At 38.5% G+C, this 10,075-nt stretch overlaps 1 protein-coding gene across 1 annotated transcript; it reads right to left on the reverse strand.

Annotated features, from left to right (window-relative positions):
• Window positions 1–8,359: 8,359 nt before the first annotated feature.
• Window positions 8,360–9,688, reverse strand: LOC148768390 (uncharacterized). The gene is made up of 2 exons (XM_088821184.1): window positions 9,044–9,688; window positions 8,360–8,944 (listed from the first exon to the last, which is right to left on the reverse strand). The coding sequence occupies exons 1-2, from the start codon at window positions 9,686–9,688 to the stop codon at window positions 8,360–8,362; spliced, it is 1,230 nt and encodes a 409-aa protein (XP_088677310.1).
• Between the last annotated feature and the right edge of the window lie 387 nt (window positions 9,689–10,075).

Here is a 10,075-nt window from a genome sequence, read left to right on the forward strand (position 1 = left end):
ATGCGATTTTTAGTATTATTTTGAAGGGGTAATTTTGTAAGAACAAAAAAGGGAAGAAACCTTCAATTTATTCACACTTTTATAAGTAGTAGTTGTGTAGTTTAATGTCATTATTAAATAAATATTATTATTAACATTGCTACTTTGTAATGTTGTGTCGTTTAATGTCATTAGTAACATTAATATATTTAACAAAGTTACTTAATTGACCCTCAAATGCGATTTTTAGTATTATTTTGAAGGGGTAATTTTGTAAAAACAAAAAAGGGAAGAAACCTTCAATTTATTCACACTTTTATAAGTAGTAGTAGTGTAGTTTAATGTCATTATTAAATAAATATTATTATTAACATTGCTACTTTGTAATGTTGTATCGTTTAATGTCATTAGTAACATTAATATATTTAACAAAGTTACTTAATTGACCCTCAAATGCGATTTTTAGTATTATTTTGCAGGGGTAATTTTGTAAGAACAAAAAAGGGAAGAAACCTTCAATTTATTCACACTTTTATAAGTTTAGTAGTAGTGTAGTTTAATGTCATTATTAAATAAATATTATTATTAACATTGCTACTTTGTAATGTTGTGTCGTTTAATGTCATTAGTAACATTAATATATTTAACAAAGTTACTTAATTGACCCTCAAATGCGATTTTTAGTATTATTTTGCAGGGGTAATTTTGTAAGAACAAAAAAGGGAAGAAACCTTCAATTTATTCACACTTTTATAAGTTTAGTAGTAGTGTAGTTTAATGTCATTATTAAATAAATATTATTATTAACATTGCTACTTTGTAATGTTGTGTCGTTTAATGTCATTAGTAACATTAATATATTTAACAAAGTTACTTAATTGACCCTCAAATGCGATTTTTAGTATTATTTTGCAGGGGTAATTTTGTAAGAACAAAAAAGGGAAGAAACCTTCAATTTATTCACACTTTTATAAGTAGTATAGATAGATAGATATAGATATAGATATAGATATAGATATAGATATAGATTAAATCAGCCAACAATATATGCTACTACCATTACGTCAATCTTGCTGATAAAAATGATAATCCTGTCTTAATGTTGATGTCATGTTTGTGTCTTATATAACTTCGATCAACCATGTAGCGATAAAAGTGGCGTGGCTGGTAAGAGTTTATGGGAAATTAACCAAATGATAAGTCATTTTATTACATAAACATACATAGATGAAGGAGATATTTCATTCGATTCCTTTTGTCATGAACTTTCAAAAGTTAAATAATCAGCAAATATTCTGATCAAGTATATCCGAATTGCTTATTTTTCTTAATCACAATTGATGAACTATTCCCGTAATACAGATCATAAATTATAAAGTCGAACAATTTTCAATTTCTCGATCAAATTTGTAGACGATTATGAAACTATACTTATAATCGAAGAAGGAATTTAATATTGCCATGACAACTACAATGAGTAATGACGCTACTATGTGATAAATTTAAAGTTGTCATATGTTCATTTCTCAACCACAAAGCCTTTGATCATAGAATATCTCGGCCCCTGAAGACTTGCAACAATTGATCAAGAATATGTATATACTTAGTTGAAAAAACTCATATTCAATCAAGTATAGGTATACAGTAAAATAATTTGATTTTACGCTTTTTCTAATTGTTGTTTTAATTTTTAAAATAATCCCGATGTGTGCATCGCACGGGATAATATACTAATTAATATAAATTAATAGTGACTTATGACATTAAGTAATTATTAATTACTATTGGCAAATATAGCATGGACCATGACGATGTTATTTTTAGATCACCTGAGATATTAGATTAGAAAGAGTTGGGAGAGCAAGGTAGGTCACGTGCTCACGAGTTAGATGGTCCTAAAACACTCTAATTAACTTAAGAATCCTGCGAACAAAAAACACGTAATCTAAGCCGGGGGTTGATCCGGCGGAAACCCCTCCGACGCTCAAGTCAGACGTGCGGAAAGTCGGTAATAGTAGAGAGAGTACCAGCAAATGAATCGGTTGAATAATAAAAGCGTAACTTAATTAAAAGAATTTAAGTTCTATTTATACTTTATTGATTGGGTCGAGATCAATTTATCGGGCCCAACCTTATTTGAATGTGATTGGGCCTCCGTATAAATATCTATTAAACTGGGCATGTGACCCTGTAAATATGGGTCTATTGGGCTGGGCCAATATGCATATCATTAAGCCCCCCAATCTCGAATTGATGTGGGAGTGAAGTGGAGAGAGCTGCCGGATCGTGTCGAGAGTGGACTTGTATTTCGATTTTTATGTTTGTGTCGTGGACGAAGAGATAATAATAAAATTTTATTATTATTTTGCAGTCTGGATTGGTAGGTGGATTTATATTTAAGGTGCGTAAATATAAATTTTTTTGGGGTAAGTTATTCCTTTTGAAGTCAGTAGGGAGAGTTTCAAGATTCGCGTGGAATAAGTATGGGTGAGTAATCCATTTTTTATCCCCGTACTTTATTTATTTTTCTTCATATACTCTGTTGTAGAAAAGAATATATTCTCTGGCTGAGAGAGTCGTCAGATAAAATAATTTATATGATCGAAGCGGGGAAGGCGAAACAGTTGAAAATTATACTACGAAAGTCGATTGGAGAGAACGAGATGACGTTTGGAACCGTAGGGAAGGTGATTGGGTCGAGTTCCGGTAAAAAAAAATCACCGGCGGAAGAAATCGCGCGTTCCGTTGGCACGCGATTAGGGTTAGCAGGAGATTTGGCAGCGGAGCCAGATGACCAAGCCCGCGCGACTTGAGGATGAGAGAGGTGCCGTGCGACTTGGAGCCGCGCCGTTTGTGTGTGGTGGTGAAGCTGTGCACGGAGCCCGGAGCAGAGTGGGCCAGGTGAGAGAGAAAAGAGAGAGGGGGTGGGTGGGGTGGGTGACGCGCGTCGCGTGGGGGGTGGGGACAACGCACGGCGCGCGATTGGGCGGGGGGAGACACGCGTGCCTGGCGCTTCTGAGGCGCGTGTGGGCGCGTCTTCCCGCGCGTCTGGGACTGTTCCTAGCGCTTGTGGGCGCGTGCGTGGGGGGCTTTTCGGGCCTTTTCGAGGAGTAACAACGTGATTCTTCTTGGAGTGATAATTTGGTATCGAATGTTGGTATTAGTAATATTATTGATGAGGTTGGTACTAGCAGGAGACGTCTTAGGTCCCAATTTGTTGATTTTGGGAATGATAGTGAAGAATCACTTAAGTCGAGTTTGGCTAATGAGTCTGAGGGATCCGAGATTGACAAAACCCGGATGGATATGTTGGAGGTGAGGATGACATTCTACGTAAAGATGTCTTTATAGACAAAAATAGAGGGAAGAAAATAAAACCAATTAATCTTGACTTGGTGGATTTTAATTCTTCGTTGACCGAATCGCAATTCCGGGTTCTTCGTAAGCTAGTTGGGGCTCCGGGGAATATTGAGATGCGCTTGCCTAAAAAAGGCGAGCGATTGTATGCACCACCTGATGGGTTCCATACACAATATGTTGATGTACTTCGCAGATTGTTCCTGACATGACCCTCTTGAAGATGTACGAGCAATTTGGGATAGGGTATAGTCAGTTAACTCCGAATGTGATTCTCACGTTCGAGGCGTTTCGTCTGAGAATGACGGAAGTAGGCTTACCGATTAGCATCAAGATGTTCAAGGCGTTGTTTACGCTACATCGTGCGAGTAATTTACCCTTCTTCTCCACACATCCTCGGATTCCTTACAAATTTTTGAAGGCTATTAAATTGGGTTGGGAAAATGGAGTACTTTATTTTTCTATGTGAGGTCTCCGACGTTTGATGTTCCCCTTGTCTGGAATCCGGCATGCGACACTTTCAAGATAATGAAGAATATGAGGAAGCGGATTAGGGAGTCGAGGTTATGTGATTTAGAGTTTGACCCGAGTTATATGATTCCGAAGGGTTAGAAGCCTATATCCTTTTGTGCACTCTACTCGATTTATTTAAGGATGTGTGCCTTATTTTTTCTTGACTCTATTATTCGTTTTACCCACCTGTGGATAATGGTTTTTTTTTAGATAGGTGTATCGATTTTGCTGCCCTTCGGGCTAAGGCTACTGGAGGTGCAAAAAAGCAAGCGATGAAGGACCCTTTGAAGCAAGCAAAGTCAAGTAGTAGTAAATCGCGCGAAGTGATCCGCGTGGAGGCCCCTCATGTGAGTGGAGATCATCGTAATCATGATGTTGAGGGAGAGGATCCGGATCATGTGGTTAATAATGGAAAGGATAAGGTGGTGGAGATCGAGTACGTGCATCTACCGAAACGGCCCCGAGTGGATCCTGATGTTTCTCATGTGCCTCAAGGGGGTGTTAGGATAGTAGACTAAAAGTCTCGCTTTTAGCTACATAATTTTATTATTGAATTAATAAAATAGTTTATTATCATTTTATGAGAATCTGCACTAGGATATTCAATGTTTTTAATTGATTGTTTGTCAATTAATTAAAAGCATAAGTCTAATATTCTAATAGTATTCGAGATGGCGTGCTACGGCGCACAGAAAGGTCATTTCGAAAGTTCGTTTAGAATATAAAGATAAACGTTCACAATCTAGATGGAAATGAACTAACCATTGGTAAAATATTGTAGCACAATATTTAAGTGATTGGTCTTGATCACATAAACAGAGAATAACATTTGTAGTTATTGTTTTGACTTATTGTGCTAGCACACCCGACATGTGTTGAACCGGACAAAGTGAAATAATTGTTTCATCACTGTTCATAAATGAAACTGTATTATTTCTAGTTGACAGTATATTACTTACTCTCTTAATCCCTAGATAATTAACGTACACATTTAATTGATGATCTATACTTTGATGTCATAATGGGAGAGATTCCTATATTGAGTCAAATGGCCCCCAGTGCATTGGATAGAGACATTAAGAATTAATAGGTGGAAATTAATTATTGAAAGGAATACACATCTCTGAAATATAGGATTGATAATAACCCTTGAGTAGCTTATAAGATTTGTTTATGCCAAGTCCTAGACAGGTGGATTTCGTATCCGGCATACTCAAATAAGTTCAGCGGATAAGACTCATGAAACGAAACCATTTACTTTATTTAGCAGTGGATAAATTATATGGTGGTTATAACATATCTTAATGTGGGGATAATCTAAGTAATGATCGACCGGAGCTCGAATGTAATATTTGAGAATATAAACGGGAGTTCAATAATTATTTGGTAGTGGAAAAAAAATAATTATTTAATGATTAATTAAATGAATTCTTTTAAGAGTTTTGATTTAATTAATTATTAGTTGCCCGAGTTATATTTTCTCCTTTAGTCCCTATTGTAGCCCAATGGATTTTCTAATTAATCGAGAAAATAAAGTTCAACCAATATTATATATTGGAATTAATATAGCCGAAAATTAAGTCCCCATTGGATTGCAATTTTCGACTATATAGAGTTATAGAAGGAGTGGGACTTGTTTCCATGTAATCAATCCTCTCTATGTGTGACTCTAATTCCTTGTGCTATATATAATAGAGATTAGGTTGATGAGAGAGACGAATAATACTACATGCCTATTTCACGTTGGAGAGAAAGTATTTTTCTCTTCTTCTTTTCTCTCTAGATTTCTCGATTATAGGTTTAGATTTCTTCAAGTACAAGTCCACCCTTGTAGAAGAATTATTAATCCGGGATATACAATAGAAGACTATAGGTTTTTAGAGCAAACATTTATTCCCGAATTTTCTGAGCAATCCTGCGAGGAAATTCACCATAACTCAACCAGTCATCCGATAGGCTTGAAATTTATATAATAGCTTCCTAACCCACAGTAATATAATACTCCTGAAGAATTTCTCCATCAGATTAACTATCTAGGAGATATTGGTGAAAGAACAAGGCCGTAAATTTCTGGAGAGCAGTTTTTCGAGGATTGAAGGCTTGGTGTGGATCCTCATTCGTGCGCCGAAGATAGAAACGAATTTGCTCGCAAAAAAATGTAAGTTGGTAGATTAGATTTATTCCGATTTAAACGAATCTAATCAAAGCATGTTAATAAAATTAAATCCGGCTAATCTAGAACCTCTAGCGAATTTTCATTGACTCTTGGGCTTCACATCCCAATAGGGGGGGCATGCAAGTGCCAGTTCACTTATGGGGTGCACCGAGAGAGGGAGCATTCCTTTTGGGATACGACCGATCATACAATCGCGATGAGGAAGACCGAGGGTTTCGTTGGAGAGTATGACCGAAGTCAGATATCGGGTAAAGGTCGGGCTCATATGCTTTCGTTGGCCGGAGGAGACATGTGTCGGGTAAATATTTGTTTTAAGTTCATATGTTTTTCTATTTAAACCATATGCCTCGATAATCTAATTTTTTTTGTCGATATTTTGAGATAGCTTAGCTACATGGAGGTATCTCCTAGAGCAGGAGGAGCAAGTCAAAAAGAAGAAAGAAGAGGAGCGTGTTGGCAGGGAGGCGAGAGAGAAAGACCTAAAGGCTCAGTTAGAGGCAGCGAAATCCACGCTTGAGGTGGCACAGTCTCTGCTCATTCAGAGGACAGACGAACTGGAGATTATTAGGAGCAAGACTGAGGCGAGTAGAGTTGAATTAACAAAGCTTGATCGGTGCTATGATGAGCTGAAATAGAAATATGATACCGAGAAGTTTACGGGGAAGAAAAGAGGTTTATTGCTTCATCCGCTGAAGCCGCTTACAAGGAGTTGGTCATGTTAGAAGGTGAGCGTCTCTTTCAGAAGAGTGATATCTGTCGAGCAATGATCGAGGAACGAGCGATAGCTGGGGTTTATGCTCCGTTGGTTAGGACGTGTTGTCAGTACTTACGAAAGGTTGATGGGATCGACGAGAAGATTATTCTATGTAATGAGGAGGATATTCCCGATTAGGGAGAAGATATCGATGCCGCGGGTACTACGATAGCATCGGATGCGGAGGCGGATGATCAAAATACCGAAGCTACTTCGGCTCATGATATTGATATTTAGAGTAGTAAAGTGCGGTTTGGTATGATGTTTCCCTCACTCTCCTTGAGAAAAGGACTTAGTTTTATTTTATTTTTTATTTTTTAGTAGTAAGTGGGTAGATCCCCTAGTACTTCCGCATGCTTCATTATTTTATATTCGTTTGCACGTTGACACGTTGACTTTACTAGTATTTTTTCCTTCTTATTTATTGATTTTTTCGTGGTGTGACGCGTTGCATTAATGTTTTACATTTAGCATTGTGCGTGATGTACTTGATGAGGGGATCAGTCTCTCAAGAATTTTTTTTGTTAGGGATCATGCCCTTTATTTTGGACCTCGTGGGTCGTATTATATTGTTTGGACCGTGGCCACGTTTTAAGTAGGGGACCTATTAAAAGCGAAATAGAGCGATTTGGATTATCAAGCTGGCCAGGCTGTATAGATCATCGTAATATCTATATTTGATTTAAGGGTTGTAAAGAAACTCACTTGATGTGATAGCTCAGTAGTAAGTTAGTGATAATATGGGGAATGAAGAAAAACGACTTGCTTGAATTATATAATCAGAATGTGAACGTTACAAGCCTATCGGAGGCAAAGGGAGAGAATTATATAAAAAGCTAATCGTTCGATATGATTAAATATGTCTAAATAAAAATGATAATAAAATTGTTTGAAGTACAACTGATAAATTCTTCTTCTTCCACGTCTTTCTTTCCTTGACCATGCTTGCCAAGTCGATGATGTATGGGTACCCTTGATGTCTTTTATGCCTGTAACATATGATAGCAAACTTTTAAGTGTTTGATCTGGATACTTAGTATAAATTTTTCTATTGATGTAACGTAGGGAAGGGGGGTTTTGTGTACCCGAGATAGGGTTTGAGTAATTCTCTCGTACACCGACATGTGAAGTCAATGTTTGATTAAGTATACTCGAATGTTTTCGCCTGCCTGTCAAATTAGACGATGTTGATAAATTAAGAGATATGCTAAGTATGTGTTGAGACTATATCAAATTGTGAATGTAGGTTTACCCTTCGTGAGGAGATGCGGAGTCTCTTTCATCTTCTAGTAGCTCATTCGAGCGATATCTAACATCATAGTTGATCCGTAATCTATAAGAAGAAAACGTAAGAGGATTAGGGGAGGTTGAGGTGGGTAACGAAGTAGCCCCCAGTTAGGGTGAGGCGTTCACCTACCTCTTCATGGACTGGGAAGACCCCGTATGTTGTTGACATCTTTGCAAGCCAAGGGACGTAGAAGGTCTCAAAGCCTGCAAGGGTGGTTATTTATAAGAAACTGCTATGATATGGGAGATTGGATACTGACTTATAATTATACGATATAAACTTCGAATATACATTAAGGAGAGAACCTTTTGAGGTTCCCTAAATTCCAGGTTCTGGCTATAGGGTGTCCGTCGAGGTTCTCGAGACGATATGCTCCCGTGTTGACCACTTGTCCTACTTTGTTGGGTTCTTCCCACTTCGGGTTGAGTTTACCGATTGGGCGTGAGGCTTTGGCTTTGCGGATAACTAAATCTCCTATTTGGAAAGAACGAAGGCGGACTTTGGAGTTATAAGCTTTCGCCATGCGATTCCTGTACATTTGCTGTCGGATAGAGGCGATCTCTCTTTGTCCTTCAATGAGATCGAGGCTAGCTCTCATTGCTTCTTCATTAGCATCTGGAGAATAGCTGGTGACTCTCCAAGAGGGTTCGCCAATCTCTACGGGTGCCACATCATCTGTTCCGAAAGCTAGGTTAAACAGAGATTCCCCTGCTGATGTTCGTGGGGTTGTTCGATATGCCCATAGAGCACTGGGTAATTTTTCAACCCATTTTCCTTTGGCACTTCCCAGCATTGTCTTGAGATGTTGAAGTATGGTGCGATTAGTTACTTTAGTCTGACTATTTGTTGGGGTGTTGGCGACTGAGGTGAAGACTTGCTTAATAGATAAGGCAAGGCACCAATTCTTTACTTTGTCCCCACAAAATTGGGTTTCAATGTCTAAAATAATGGAACGGGGGATCCCCTAGCGGCATACGGTGTTCTTCCATAAGAATTGGATGACTTCTTCCTCTCGAATGAGAGCTAAAGGTTCGGGTTCCACCCACCTGGTGAAGTAATCTACAGCTACAATGATGAACTTGCGTCCTCCTGTTGCTGGTGGAAAAGGACCGACCAAATTCACTCCCCATTGAGCGAAAGGCATGGGACTGTCAATCTGTTGCATTAGTGCTGCTGGGAGATGAAAGATGTTGGCGTGTTCTTGGCAAGGTTTGCATCTCTGCACTAGTCTCTTCCCATCTTCATGCATGGTCGGCCAATAGTAACCTTGTCTCAATATTTTGAGAGCTAAGGTTCTTCCACTCAAATGATTACCACAGATTCCTTCATGTACTTCTCGTAGCACGTAGTCTGCTGCAGATGGGTTAAGGCATTTGAGATAGGGGAAGGTGAACCCTCGCTTGTAGAGTTCTTCACCTACCATTAAGAAACGAGCCGCTCTTATCTTTATTTTCTTCGATTGGAGGAGGTCAGTCAGAAGTTCCCCGCTTTTGAGATAGTTTGCAATGGGGGTGATCAAACAGGGTTCGTTCTCTTCAGCGCAATTCACTCCGTCGGTAGAGACTATTTCTAGTTGGGAAGCCGTAAGGAGGGTGATTTTCTGGCTTCCAATGCTTGCCATTGAACTACAAAGTCTAGCCAACTTGTCTGCATCAATATTATTGGCTCGTGGTACTTACTTTATCTCATAGCTATCCAAATTGGAGAAGAGGGTAAGTGCAAGAGCAAGATACTTGGCCATGGATTCTTCTTTGGCCTCATAGGTCCCAAGGACTTGGTTGACCACTAAATGGGAGTCGTTATGTACTATGAGTTTGCGAGCTCCAGCTGCTAAAGCGAGGCGGATCCCAGCGGTCAAAGCTTCATATTCAGCTTCGTTGGTGGAGGCTTTAAAATCAATTCGTTGAGCGTATTCGAACTCATCACCATGTGGGCTTGTTGTTAAGTGTATATTTTTACACTTTATCGTATCTTTTTATTTGAGCTTTTGGTGTGTTTTAATGATAAT

This window comes from Erythranthe guttata, chromosome 8 (assembly GCF_056151865.1).
Source record: "Erythranthe guttata isolate IM_541 chromosome 8, IM_541, whole genome shotgun sequence".
Lineage (NCBI taxonomy): Eukaryota > Viridiplantae > Streptophyta > Magnoliopsida > Lamiales > Phrymaceae > Erythranthe > Erythranthe guttata.

Excerpts from the sequence above, each read along its gene's own strand:
- LOC148768390 (XM_088821184.1), bottom strand. The coding sequence starts at position 9,688 with ATGGCAAGCATTGGAAGCCAGAAAATCACCCTCCTTACGGCTTCCCAA. Across the intron at positions 8,945-9,043 it reads AATTCTTATGGAAGAACACC|CAAGTCTTCACCTCAGTCGC; the intron begins GTATGCCGCTAG and ends TTATCTATTAAG.